This window comes from Trypanosoma grayi, assembly GCF_000691245.1.
Source record: "Trypanosoma grayi strain ANR4 Tgr_128_V1, whole genome shotgun sequence".
Classification (NCBI taxonomy): Eukaryota; Euglenozoa; class Kinetoplastea; order Trypanosomatida; family Trypanosomatidae; genus Trypanosoma; species Trypanosoma grayi.
Genome location: NW_008825747.1, coordinates 15949 through 29924, shown reverse-complemented (window position 1 = coordinate 29924; position 13976 = coordinate 15949). Strand labels below are relative to the sequence as shown.

The 13976-nt window shown below is 51.2% G+C and overlaps 6 protein-coding genes across 6 annotated transcripts; 1 reads left to right on the top strand and 5 right to left on the bottom strand.

Moving 5' to 3' along the window:
- DQ04_01281140 (hypothetical protein) lies at positions 1 to 302 on the top strand (the record flags this gene model as incomplete). Its single annotated transcript, XM_009310509.1, has 1 exon — positions 1 to 302. A coding segment is annotated over one exon (302 nt), but the record flags the coding sequence as incomplete, so codon positions are not given.
- Positions 303 to 468: 166 nt separating this feature from the next.
- On the bottom strand, positions 469 to 1434 carry DQ04_01281130 (putative mitochondrial carrier protein; the record flags this gene model as incomplete). The annotated part of the gene is made up of 1 exon (XM_009310508.1): positions 469 to 1434. The coding sequence occupies one exon, from the start codon at positions 1432 to 1434 to the stop codon at positions 469 to 471; it is 966 nt and encodes a 321-aa protein (XP_009308783.1).
- Positions 1435 to 1791: 357 nt separating this feature from the next.
- Positions 1792 to 2766, bottom strand: DQ04_01281120 (mitochondrial carrier protein; the record flags this gene model as incomplete). Its single annotated transcript, XM_009310507.1, has 1 exon — positions 1792 to 2766. The coding sequence occupies one exon, from the start codon at positions 2764 to 2766 to the stop codon at positions 1792 to 1794; it is 975 nt and encodes a 324-aa protein (XP_009308782.1).
- Positions 2767 to 3437: 671 nt separating this feature from the next.
- On the bottom strand, positions 3438 to 6515 carry DQ04_01281110 (putative exportin 1, putative,RNA-nuclear export factor; the record flags this gene model as incomplete). Its single annotated transcript, XM_009310506.1, has 1 exon — positions 3438 to 6515. The coding sequence occupies one exon, from the start codon at positions 6513 to 6515 to the stop codon at positions 3438 to 3440; it is 3078 nt and encodes a 1025-aa protein (XP_009308781.1).
- A 1041-nt stretch (positions 6516 to 7556) lies between these two features.
- Positions 7557 to 12293, bottom strand: DQ04_01281100 (E3 ubiquitin-protein ligase TRIP12; the record flags this gene model as incomplete). The annotated part of the gene is made up of 1 exon (XM_009310505.1): positions 7557 to 12293. One exon carries the CDS (start codon positions 12291 to 12293, stop codon positions 7557 to 7559), a length of 4737 nt encoding a protein of 1578 aa, XP_009308780.1.
- Positions 12294 to 13022: 729 nt separating this feature from the next.
- DQ04_01281090 (hypothetical protein) lies at positions 13023 to 13544 on the bottom strand (the record flags this gene model as incomplete). The annotated part of the gene is made up of 1 exon (XM_009310504.1): positions 13023 to 13544. The coding sequence occupies one exon, from the start codon at positions 13542 to 13544 to the stop codon at positions 13023 to 13025; it is 522 nt and encodes a 173-aa protein (XP_009308779.1).
- Between the last annotated feature and the right edge of the window lie 432 nt (positions 13545 to 13976).

Below are 13976 nucleotides of genomic sequence, written 5' to 3'. Positions count from 1 at the left end.
TGTGCGGCTCCGCGGCCGCCTCCGCAGCCGGCAGCGGGCGGGGTACCGGTGACAACGACTTTCCATTGCGACTGCTGCTACGCTGTAACGTCCTTGCACTCCCAAAGTGCATTACCGGCGGCTTAACGGACTCCTTCTTTAGCAACTCGCGGCGGCGGCGCATCGCCTCTTCACGGTGCACCTGCTGCGAGCGCGTCTCCATAAGGAAGCGGTGGTGGGGCTGCTGCTCTGGCATCTCTAATGTCTACAGGCACATACAGAGAAAGTGCAAACGAAAGGAAGAGAAGAGAAACGATCTGTAGAAGTGCGGCAATAAGCTTCCCTGCAGCAAAAGCAACAATAACACAACGAAGAAAAATATAACTGATGAGGCCATACAATAACCGCAGCCACATCATAAGCACAAGGCGTGCTTACTCCCTCTCTGCGGGATGACGCCCCTCAGTGACAGACTCATGCGCCGTGGGGTCAGAGATGCATAAAGCGCTCGTAGAGCACAAAGGTCAGCACCGAGCGTGGTACTGACTGCAGAAAGGCCGGTATTATGCCTCGGTAAATGCCTCGCACACCATGTCTTTTCCAGATGAGCACCACCGACTGAACGAGTGAAACGTACTGCAGCTCGCCACAACGACTTCTGTGATCCTGCAGACGGGTCTTCAAGACATTAATTGGGTGAGCAGCCACCGTCACACATGCCTTCGCTACGGTGGAACAGACGCAAACGTCTTGGGTGCTCAGACTGTCTCGGCATGTACGCTGCAGACGGTAAAACTTGAAGACTTCGTAGAGGGGAAAGTTAAGAGCGTTCGGCAGGCCGAGGAGAACCTGCGCGGAAACGCCGCGCCACAACGAGCAAAAGCCGGTGCTCCGAACAGCGAATACCGTCCCACGAATAAAGGACGAGTAGTTCCCAGTACTGCCGTGGGAGCTCCCCGTCGCAAGCTCTTCGAGCTGCATGCGGGTCTTGATAAGCCAAATGGGGTTGCAAACAAGCGCCGAGGAGCAGCTGGCAACAGCGGAGAGAAGCGAGCAACGCACGAAGTCTTCCATTCGTCCCTGCCCGTCACGTGACACCAACGCCTCGCTAGCGGCACAGAGAGACCGATAGAGGTACATGTAAACACCCCACGCCACGACGGCGCCGAGGACCGCCACATGGCACCCGCGAAACAATGCCCGCAACCCCTCCTCGCGGTAAATGGCTGCAAAGGCCTCACTGATTGAACGATATGTCTGTCGGTTGTGCTGGCGCTGCACGGTGCCATCTTGCGACATGAAGCGCATCTTGACAACATCAATTGGATACAACACAATGGTACTCACGCCACCAGCAGCCTGTGTTGCAACTGTATGGGTAATGACTGACGCCCGCTTTTGCTGCTGCTGATGGTGCTGCTCTGGCTTCGCAGCATCGACTACTCTCACAGTCATTTATATTGGTTTGGTGTAGTCAGCCACGTTTGGTCGCAGCCCTACCACCCGTCACCAGACGAGTCTTCACTCTCCCTGTATCTACAGCAATGAAGGGGTGGGAGCGGGGTGAGTAACCGGAGCTCACTGAGAAACACCTGAACATCCTCTCATTGAGGCATTTCCTTGAATAAGGAGCAGTTAGAGTAAATGCCAGGAAGCATTTGGTGCAATTGCCATCAACACAACATTTGAAAATCCTCCGCCTTTAAGTCATCATAAAGTTTGCGTGCCAATATCACCCTCTTCACACTTATTTCAATATATTCTCCCGTTTTTGCATAGCGTCATTGCTGACTATATACCGTTTTTTTTTCTTTAAACGTAGCGACAAGTTAACCCCAAAAGTTTTTCGTACAACACGAAGTAGGTGACGGTGCGTGGGAGCGAGTGCACCAGTGAGGTGCCCAGCCCCCGCAGCATACCGCACGGCCCCTCGCGTCGCAGGACAAGAAGCACCGAGCGTCGCACGCTAGTGTACTTCACATCATTGATGTCAGAACGTTGGTCCTGCAGCCGCACCTTCAGCATTGTAATGGGGTGCGACAGTAGCACTAGCAACATCTTTGTCAGCGTCGAACACACCGACGACCCGAGAACACTCAACTCGCTGTCCCCTGACGACTGACAGAGGTGAGCCCGCAACATCATCCCCTTCAGGAAATCGTACGTAGGGACGTTGAGCGCATTGGGAATCATAAGTGTCAACTGAAGTGATATCCCACGCCAGAGCGAGCGGAAACCCGTTGTTCGCAGCACATGGCACACACCCCCGCGAAACGTGACGTAATTATTTATCTTGGTTGACTCTTCAATTTGCATGCGCGACTTGATCAGCCAAATTGGCGACGATATGAAAGTAGAAATGAAGCTCGCCACGAAGGACATACCAGCACGGCCCAGATATGACGACACCTCTGAAACACTACACAGAGAGCGATAAAGATACATGTACATACCCCACGACATGATGGCGCCAAGTACTGCCACGTGACAACCATGAAACAGAGCCCGCATTCCCTCTTCGCGGTAAATGGTCGACAGGGCTCTTCTAATTGAGTGGTACGTCTGTCCGTTGTGCTGTCGATGCACAGTGCCGTCCTGTGACATGAAGCGGATTCTAAGCGTGTCGAATGGATAGAAGGCAAACGTGCTAACGGCAGAGGCGAACTGCGAAGACAGAGTGTGAGAAAGTGGCGATGCCTGTAGTGCCACACCTTTGGCCGGGGCAGTGGTCTTGTCCTTGATATTGTCACAGCAGGTGGAGGGTCCATTGCGTGGAGTGGCAAGCATCACTACTGCAGTGTGCACGCCGTGGGAATGTGTAGTCAACGGCTACCCACGCAAACACAAATAGATGAAGGGGGAGAGAAACGGTGGAGTAAATTGGCAGGGGCGCTTTTTGTTTGGCGTTTTATGCATATATATATATATATATATATAATAGAAAGAAGAAACGAAACACAAAGAAAAAAAATGCAGGAGGACCGGTGCAGGTACCACAGGACTGCGGCAGGCATAGCATTAAATCAAAAGAGAGTCAACGACGAGAAAGAAGGGATGGGCGCAGCTATAGGCATCACACACATAACAGCTTCTCCACCTCACGCAGACAACCGCCTCACAACCATCAACACGACGCTCACAGTGCTGTGAAACGGAAAACGCNACAGGACTGCGGCAGGCATAGCATTAAATCAAAAGAGAGTCAACGACGAGAAAGAAGGGATGGGCGCAGCTATAGGCATCACACACAACACACACATAACAGCTTCTCCACCTCACGCAGACAACCGCCTCACAACCATCAACACGACGCTCACAGTGCTGTGAAACGGAAAACGCTCCCCGTTTTACTCTCATTTTAATTATAGTGCCGCTCTGTGTTATGGAAATAATAATAGTGAGTAAAAAGCCCTTGACTTCCATCCTCGTCGACTGCTGAGAGAAGCAAAAATAGGGGACTACTGCGCCGTCACTCTGGTAAAGGCGTAACCAGGAATGGTCGCCTCCCGCAATCGTCGCTCCTCCTCCGCCTGCAGACGGTTCTCCTCCTCCGCACCCCACACCTGCACCTCGATGAGAAAGTCCGCGAAGCGTCGCTGGAACTCCGTCTCATCACGGTACGATTCGTATGCTGCCGTCACAAATTCCGTTATTAATGTCTCTGTGAGAGTAGGAATTATGGATAGGCTCTCCACAAGAAACCCCTGAACTGCGTTGCGGCCAAGCACTGGTGTCTGCGGGGGAAACGCGTCGGACACCGTGAAGAGCTTAATGAGGATGCTGCAGTGCAGTGTGAATCCCGCAGCGTGCAGCGAGTCCATCGCCGCCACAAGCACCTCGACAAAGATACGCTGCATGAAGGAGGTATAGAAGGCCTCTAGCATTTCAGAGGTGGAAATATTGGCGAGAAACGAGTCCAGTGACTGGAGCCCTGTCTCCATCGTTGCGAAATCTGTGTGCTTTATCACCCACAGCATACCATTGATGATGTCCTCCTTGGTCGACGCATATCTCAGGAATGCAGAGAAGCAGCACGTGTTGAGCGCCTGAAGCAACCTGAACAAATTAACACGGAAATCCGGATAATCCTCGACGTTCGTGCAGATCATCGCTACCGTGGTATCAAATGTGTGGTCGAGAATAGCCGCACAGTCCCCACTGAGGCGTGCGCCTAGTTTTTTCACACACGCTGTGACGAGTGCCATGGCGCCTGGTTCCTTCGCCTCCGGGAGGGAGTCCCGGTAGTCCTCCAGCACCACCGACAGAATACTCGGCATGCAATTCGTCGCCACGAAGTCGCGCTCCTCCGTATTATCGACAAAACGCTCAAAAATACGAAGAATCTCCTTCTTCGCCAGACGCAGGTGTCGCACGTCTTGATGCGACACAGAATTTCGTCCAAGCTCCGCCACCAGTGTATTGTGCGCAGTGAAGAATGTACGGTAGAAGCCTTGAAGGTCCCAGATGATAAGCCCCATTTCACTTATGAATGCGGTCCCGCATGTGCTAGCGATGCTGCTGAACACCCGCAGCGTGTGTATCAGTTCCATCATGCTAGAAGAGTCCCGGCAGAACGTCGCGCCCTGCGCCGCCGCGCGTTCTGTTATACCCTTAAAGTTAATGTTAACATCCCGCAAGAACAATTCCAACAAGGCGGCTTGTTTTTCTGTCGACTCACTACGAATCATGCAGCCGGCCGCGGCAAAGCAAGTCTGCATTTGCTGCGGCTGCAACAAGGAGATTATATCAGTCCACTGCCCCGCAATTTCTTCTGCTATGGAAGTAGTTCTGTTGTTCAACGAAACAAATTTCTCTGGTATATGCGACACAATCTTCATCAGCGTATCTACCGCCATCTCCTGTACCCCAGGAAAGAGTTCTTTCATGAATTCAATTATTTTCCGTACCACTGTACTTAAAAAGCTGGGGTTATTTTGGAGAAACCGCGGGTATTGACCAACAACAAACATGATATTACTCGCAATAACGGCACGGTTTTCTTTCCCCTGCATCTGTTTGCAAAGGTCAAGGAGGCCGCGGATAATGGTCACAAAGAGCGATACCTCTTGCTCCTCCGGCAAAGACATAGAGACAGCTCCCACTGCCCAGGACAATGTGCTGCAGTTGTGCCAACTCCATTCACTACGGTCCAATTGTTTTTGCATGAGCCCCGTCATGATCTGCTGTGTATCGTATGGGTCTAGATTCGTTAAGAATACAAGTGCCTCCCGCATCAAGTTGTACATTTGAAGTCCTTCCACGTCCGACATGTGTTCACGGCGAAGTTCACCATCCTCCTCAACGATGATAACTTCCTCTGGTTTAGCCATTTTCTTAATGAGAACAGAGCGCACGTTACTCAGCGTTGTTGAGAGTTTCTTATAGAGTGGAGTGAGTGACAAACAGCGCAGCATCTTTTCCCCAAGATGCCACCAGTACTCTACACAAGACTTGAAGAGTTCCTTGTCGTCAATATAGCTCATGCCTAGTAGCATTTGGTGCGAAGAGATCAACAGAATGTCGTCGTATATTATCTGCTTGGTATAACGCTTCAGAAATGTAATAACGAGAAGATTCAAATCGCGAACGAAACTACCTTCCACGTCGGTTCCCATCTCATAAAGGTGCACAATACGTCCTTCAATCGAGGAGTGCGACGTCGGTAAGGCATTCACAATGTTGTTAAACGCTGTGCGAAACACTCGAACTGCCATCTGCGTCTGTTCGTCACCCACCGCTCCTTCATCAGTGTCGATGGAGCAGACAACTGTGAGGCAACGCACGGCAACTGGCGCGATGCAGGTGTCAGCGACAACAAGGTTCGCCATGTACATCAAAACCTCCTCGTTAAAAACAAGCGCTGGCTTCATCCACGAGAGGTACTTCTCCATGCATTCCAAATCGGTCTTTAGAAGCACCTGGTCAGTGGTCCCGAGGACGGACAGGCAAAGCTGCAGAATCAAGCGAAAATCAGACTCTAATGCCTCCTTCTTCCGTTTTACCCATCGGGAAGTCAAAGTCTTTTCACTAAACTCAAAAATCTCCTCACCAACAAGACGTAGTAAATTCAAGTTGTTCTCTACGAGTGGTTCATTAGGCCCAGCGCTAGAGCAGATGTCTTGAATAAAGTTAGGCCACCGCACCGGCCATTCCCGTTTGGCTATAGAAACCAGTGCACTGTTCATCTTGGTGAGAAGTGCCTTTCTACTACGCATACGATTGAGGTTTCCACACTCACCAACAATCAGGCTTACCACAAAACTACGAATTTCCTCCCGTTGGTCGTTTGTAAAAGTATTCCAGCGGTGTAATATGGCATCCTCCAGCACCTGAATGGCAAAGAATCGCGTAGTTAGGTTCTGCGAGTTCGTCAAGAGGGCACCAACGTGAAGAAAGGCATCCGGTTTCTCCTTGAATGCACTGAGAACCTCCTGCGCCTTCATAATCTCCTGCGGGGACCCCGTAGAGAGGTACTGCACCACCTCGTCAAAACGCTGCACATCCACCGGTTTGCTGAAATCAAGGATGGCCTCCATTCGTTTCTAACGTATGCTTGTTAAGGCAACACAAAAAAAAAACTGGGGGAAAGGATAATATCGAATTCGTGGGGGATACGGAAGAGAGGACGTTGTTACAGAGTCACCACACCACATGTCTCACCTTCTTGCTATTAAATTCGTCCCTTCCGTTGTGCGCAAATAGGGAAGAGAAGGGGGAAAGGAGGATGATGGCCAAAGTTGGGCTTTGACTACATCAATTACGTAAAGAAAACTTGATCTTCAGCAAGAGCAGCCACAGTGAGTTCCATCGTTTGGCCCAGCACACACGAGAACACGACGGACGAAAACAAAAAAAAAAGGCGTCCACAACACTAACCACGACTTCGTGCACTCAATTGGCCCATTGATTTTGTTTTTGTTCTTCTTTGCAACCCAAGCGATCACCCAACAAATATGCCGTAAATTTTTTTGCATTTGTCGATGACCGGCAACTCATCAGGGCCAGCTTGATATTTTCCGGGGCATTTCTCAAGCATACATTCGCGACACACAACATCAATATGAGGAATGTGGTCAATGATCTTTTTAGAAGACGTGACATTGTGTCCCTCTTTCTCTCTATCTCTCTCTCTCTCTGTGTGTGTATGTATTGATGAAATGCATGTGGCAGGAGCCGCTGTAAGAGCTGAACCACATGACGCCATAGGCATCCAGAACAGTCCCCGCGTGACACAGCAAACGGCAAGAGGGACGCACGCACACACACATCCACACAAACACGCATACATACATACATACATACACTCAAGCGCACGAGTTTAACTTCGGAAAAAAGATGGCTTCACCATAAAAGACTGTATAAGCAACCAAAAGGATCCACCACGAGAAACATCCGCCTCTTCTTGCTCGCTCAAATCATATCAGAAGTAAAACTTTGGCAAAAGCAATGAGACCCTAAGACACAAGCGTATACCTTTGAGACTCTGTAGTGTGTCTTAGTGCATGACTGACATTTTCTTCTCAGTCTCGTTTTTTTTTGTCTTCTTTCTTTCGTTCTTTTCTGTCCTTTCCATCCCTTTACGTTAGCAGAAAGGCACCACATCCCTCATCGATTGCCTGACGTAGCTTCTGTTCCATCTGCTCCTTGTTTTCGTATGCCGGCAGCTTCAAATAGTTCTGGCACGTCATGGCGGAGGGAAGCTGATCCTGTTCCCGAACCTTACAATCAGAAGAGGTCTTGCGCACAATCGTAAACTTGGGCTGCATATTTGCGAGGCCCCCTACTGGCAGGTGCGAGGAGCCCGTGAGGAAGAGGAAAAAGCGGCGTTGCTCCTCCTCGTCAAAGGAGGCGATGATTTCAAACAACTGCCGTACATGGCAGCACGTCATGGTGTAACCATGGTCTGCGTGGCAGTTCGCCTCCAGCTCCTCAACAGTAACAAGTCCTGCATGGCCGTGGATAGCTTCGTGTAGCTCTGCCACGGTAAGCATCCGCAGCGCGTAGAGTGGGATATAGTCGTGAAAGCCGCTACGAAGAGCCTTTAAGGCGTGCTCCACGCCAGCACGAAGCATAAATGATGTGACAGCATCACAGTAATCAAGAAGATTCTTCGAGGTCACTGGTATGTTTGCGCCGCCCTTCTTCAGCTCAATGAGGCCATCTCCAGGCAGTGTGTAGTCGAGCAACAAATCCTCCACCGCACAGGGCGCTGCAGAGCCCGACAGCTGAACCAACGCGGCACCACTGCGGGCCGCAGTGGCGAGCGCCACAATCGACGCGCCAAGTGACTCGCTGATGTCAACCAAATCATACACCCCGCACTCATCACCTCTAAGCATCTTCAGCAGCACTGGCGAAAGCGAAATGGTGAGAATACGCCTGTCTAACAGCGCCCGCGCCAGGAAGCGGCCTAGCAGGCGAAAGTACGGCTCGACTCGCGCGATCTCGCGCGAGTCGGGCGGCAATGGAAGCGGGTACACACCGTTGTGGGGCCTGAAATATTTTTCATCTGGCGTCTCGTCCGTCCGGCGCCAAAGGCCAAGGTTTATCTCACGCAGCTCATCCGAGACAAGTGAATAGAACTCCATTGTTGGGCCACTTCCACTCCCATTTTCGTTGTAGTACTCAAACTCCAGCACCACAGACCCACTGGTACGCCCACCCCCAAATATCTGCATAGCACACGTCAAGGCTTTATCTCGCCATACACGCTTCTTCGCGCGGTGCAAACGATACGTTCGCAAGAACTGATGATCCATATTGAGAGAATCCCGCACCCCGTACTTTTCCATGTTCTCCTGCATCTGCACAAGGGAGCGGAGTGTGCCACAGAAGCTCACCTCAAATAGAAATTTCCGTGTGGTCGAAGTGAACAAGAAGTTACAGTCAAGCGCTAGGTTGACGGCCCAAGTAGAGAGATGTTGACCCGCGAGGAGGAGGTTGGAGCAGTGCCGCATGGCCTTGTTGTTCAGCTTTTGATGAATGAATTCACCAAGCGCGGTTGACGGCGACCATACATCTGCACTTAAAGTGCTCTCTGAAGAGGATCCCATGCGGTACCTCAGGAGCTCTGACCAGTTTTGCAGCGCCTCATAAATGATGCCTAGAAGAGTCAGCACATCCTTCTGCGCGATGGTGAGGAAGCGGCTGCTAAACGGAAACTTCTGGTGTAATGCACGCATCACGTCCAAAATCGCCGGTGGACGGATGTCTTCCGATGGCAACTTTACAACGAGAGTGTCTGCCGGTGTTCCACACGGGACGGTGAATACTGGTGATTCCATGGTGTACTCAGTGCCAAACGGCGCTGTGCTGTAGTGGAGTGTAACCATATTTTCCATGTTATACGGTGCTTCTTCCAGCATGGCAAGAAGATTATAAGATGGTGTTCCGTCACCACGGCCGGTCCTCCTTCCTGCTCTCGACGAACAAGATGGGGCGTGGAACTGCTGAAGTACCTGCAATATGGTCATTGACGGTGGCAATACGTGGGAGCCATGACGGAGATATACACGTGGCACTGGCCTTTCCTGCGCCCCCTTTTTCGCCTGCACGCGTTTCTCAGTCTTGTCATGGTTGCCCAATTCTGGAAGCACATCCTCTATTTGTTCTTCATCCTCCATACGACGACGGCCCATGTTGCCTCCAGGGAGCACATTTGACCCAACAAATGACATGAGTGCCTCTATGTCCGTCAGTGGCTCAACGCTCACAGTAGCTTCGCGTCCCTCTTGGGAGCTCCTCGATGTGGATGACGGAACAGTGGCATGCCCCGACGAGGAAGGTTGCACAAGTGATGATGTTAGTGTAGTTGTAGTGCCTGTTCGTGCTGACGGTGCACGGGCAGGGCGCCTCGATGAAGCCTCTTTTGAGGCAGCTGTTGCAGGCGGCCCCCTCATCGCAGCACCTTTGGACGCAACGACGGTCCTCTGCGTTGGTGCGTCACTCGAGTGCGGAACGAGGCGCACTGGGATTTGCATATGAATGCTGTTCACACTACCAAAGCTGGGAGCATGAAACTGATCCAACTGCGACAGAACAGTTTGCAGGTGACGCACAAACCGCGTCAGGGCACAAGGACCATTCCCTACCTCTTTTGCCAAAGTTCTCACGAGATCAATCACGACATTGACGTCGTTAGCACGCGTCAATATATCACGAAGTTCATGTAACATGTTGCTGGATGAAAGTTCAAAAGAGGTAGTCTCTTCAAGAAGTGCCAGCCGAAGGGTATCAAAGGCCTCCTGGAGGGAGCCGTCCTGTAACAATCGCATAACTGTAGTGAGCCGCTCGCTCCGTGTATCGTCGCTGAGAGCGGGGAACATGCTCAGCAGGCTACCCGCCTCCGATGCAACAAACTCACGCCACTCAGATGTGGTATGGAGCCGCTCGCTCGATGAATTCGTCTCTTCAGCCTTGCCATTACCGCCTCTTACGGCCGGCTGATTCGACTTTTGAATCTTTGCCAACGTATTTGTGACACCCTCACGCATAAATGCTGATATGTAAACCGAAGGCAACTTATCCAGCAACTTGCGGCAAAGCGGCATCACTTGTGCATTCAATACAATACTGGTGTCTGTTAATGCCGCCACAATCATCTCGCACACAGCAGCCTCCGCAAGTCCACTCTTCAGCAGCTTCTCCGCTGAAGCCATGTAGACAGCCCGGTCAATGAATGCCAAACTGTGGTGGCGCACAACATGTGTCTCTGATTCGTTGAAAAGTGCAACCATCTTGGGCAGTCCTCTGAGGATAATGACAAGTAGATGCGGGTAATTCCTATACAGATTCTCACGCTCAGCGTTGACGACGTCAATGGCGTCACCCTCCTTCACCCTTTGAGCTCCCGGTGGTGTTCTCACACCTTGAATTACTTCACCCATATCACAGAAACTGTGCTGTAACGAGTTTCCACTGTGCTCCTTCCAATTCATCAACAAGCACTGCCCACAGTAGTCGAAGTCAGAACATTTGTTGCAGCGGAACCAATCCCCAGGCCTGCACGACTTGCCACAACTGTCGCATACATGTGCTATGACACATTTTGAATATTGTGTATTCTTCTCGAGCGCAATACCTTCCTCAGTAATGCGCATACGCATCTCCTCGTGGTTGAGGGTCTCTTCTACCTCCTCCTCATCGTTATCCTCTTCGTCGTAATTAGCATCATTGAAAAACAGTCCACCCTGCAATTGCGTCCCTCGCGTCCGCTCCTCAACCAACTCGGTGAGGACGTGACCAGGAGGAAGATTACTTTCGGTGACCTTCGGCAGTAGCCCTGCGAGCGCGACACAAATGTTCTTAGTCTGCTCCATCGTGAGCCGTCGCTCGCGCACCACTCCTGTTGCTGCTGACGTTAATGCTGGCGGCGGCCGCACCAGTGGGCTGCTTGTGAAGGATGCAGCCGGTGCCTTGGCAGGGAGAAGCGTTGGGCTCATCGAAGGTGAGCGCAGCTGCTCCGAGGCGCTTGTGGTAAGGGCGAGTAGACACTCTACGAGGCCACTCTCAATGATGCGGCGGGTGACCTCTGTGCTGTGCGAGATACCCACACCAATGAGCGAGAGCGCAATGGAGAAAGTACTCTCCGGAATATCGCCCCGCGTGAGAAGCTCCAGCAGCGGCATGCAGACATCACCAAAGGCGCTGGCGACGAGTTTTTGATCGGTGCGAACACCCAGGATAATACGGTAAAGACAAGTAATGACCTTCTCTGCGATCTTCCCGTCCGTGTGGTTGACGCGTGCCCGAATCTCACCTAAGGAGTCACTCACATGATGAAACGACAACACGTCCACACGACGGCACATCGCCGCCACACTGGTCCACGCCTTGCGCTGCGAAGAGGAGCTAAAAAAATCAACATATATCAAAAGCGCCTTGGCACCGCCCTTCTGGAGCACCATCACAGCCCCATTTGTATTTTGAGTGATCTTCTCCACACAAGTTAAACACTGCTCCGACAGCTCAATATCCTTAACTTCTTGCAGATGAAGAAGAATAGCCTCCACGCCACCCTCCGATCCCAGCACGTACACAGTTGAGCTAATTGCATCTACCAGATATGTCAGCGCACGTGCAGCTAGTATCATCAGATCAATATTGTCCTCTTTCCTGAGGCAGTTCAACATAGATGGAACAAGTACATTCGGTCGTATAAAACCGATTGTCATTGAATTCCCCATGCTGAGCATATTACAAAGCTCGTTCAGGCCTGCTATTTGACGGACTTCGTCATCACTACTAATGTTCTCCCGCATGGTCGCTATCTCCTTCGTCGCCTTCCGCTGTGAGACGCCGCTCTCCGCGTCCATGATTAGGCGGCTGAGAAAATGCTCCATTTCCTCCTTGTATTTTTTTTTGTGTGTTTGCCGCCGCAACTCTCTCTTTTGCTTTTTTGCTCTTTTGCTTCCTCTTTCTCTCAATCTACCCCTGTGTGTATTTTATATATGTCTGTGTATGTGTGTGTGTACGAGTGAGCCTTGCTTTGTCCTCTTGGCTCCCTAATTGTACTCCCCTCAATTCCTAGAATTTTTCGTTACCCACTTTTTCTTTTGGGGTGGGGTGTAGGGTTCGTGTGTGGGCCACGTAGTTGTGCGCTTCCGGTCCCTCACCAATCAGTGTGCGACACCTTGACAGCCCACAGGGTTTGCGTGTGACGGTGCACCGTCGTCGGGAAATAGAAACAGGGAAAGCGAAAAAAAAAAAGACACGGTGATGCATTGCGCATCCTCGCACGCTGCCCGAAGCGTCTTCAACAACAGCACTGGAGGAAGTCGCAGCGCAACAGCATATATATATATGGAAGGAGAGAGAGATATCAAGGAGGAAATACAAATATGGCTTCACGCCATCACGCCACCAGTCGCCGTATCCGTTACCACGAGCTACCGTTGCCCCCTACATCCCGCCACCCCAGCTACCACGCGTTGTGCACTACGAAAGGTCAAAAACAAAAAAAAAAAGACTAGAGCGGCTGCCTCTACTAGTACTACTACCACTGCTACTACTACTACCACCACCACCACCATAAACTCCACCCACTACGCCGACTCCTTTGCATCCGCCGCTGCCTTCATCGCCTGCTCGCGGCGAATCTTGCGCATGATCTGGTAGTGCCAGTGTTTGTTCAAGCCCTTTTCCGCCGCCGCATCAAACTCCTCCCTGGCGCGCTCCTCTCCACCGACGCCCCACGCTGGCATTCTCATGCCGCAGCTGTCGTCACCGCGGAGCCACTGTTTCTTCGTCCAGTTAAACACAAATGGGCCGTAGACGTACCACTTCCACATGGACACCTCGCCGTCACGACGGGCGTAGTTTCGCCGCTGCACGTAGATCGAGCGATCATACGACTCCGCACTCCAGTCAAGCCATGAGAAGAATGCTTTTCCCGCTTCACTTGTCGGTCTATCACAGAATCGTTTGAAGTAAATGTCCTTGTCAAGATTCCACTNGCCATGAGAAGAATGCTTTTCCCGCTTCACTTGTCGGTCTATCACAGAATCGTTTGAAGTAAATGTCCTTGTCAAGATTCCACTGAAAATGACAAGTAAAGGTATCGTCATACTTGATATCCTCCATGCTTACCAAGCCACCACGGCTGTAGTACGAATACACCTCCATCATTGTGGGAGGAATCTGGTAAAGAAGATACATCACCGCGAAAGGGATCCAGGCGGTATCAAAACCAGTCATCTTGTCACTCTAATCACTTTGCGCTTCTTGTGAATACACGAGCACGTCGGGTACGGAGAAGTACGCTGGATGTGTTTGTGTGAATATGGTGTGTTTGGTGCCACGCCAGTGACCATAGGCAAAGCAGAGAATGAAGGAAAAATTGAGTGAGTCGGATGGAAACAAAAACAGCGAGACACCGATCGGAAATCACCACACGTGTCATCCTTGGAAGTGTGCTTCTCAGCATCTCTCTCTCTCTTCCTCTCTTTAGTTTAGTGAGCGTCCTCTCCCTGTGTTGTGTGTGTGTGTGTGTGTGTGTG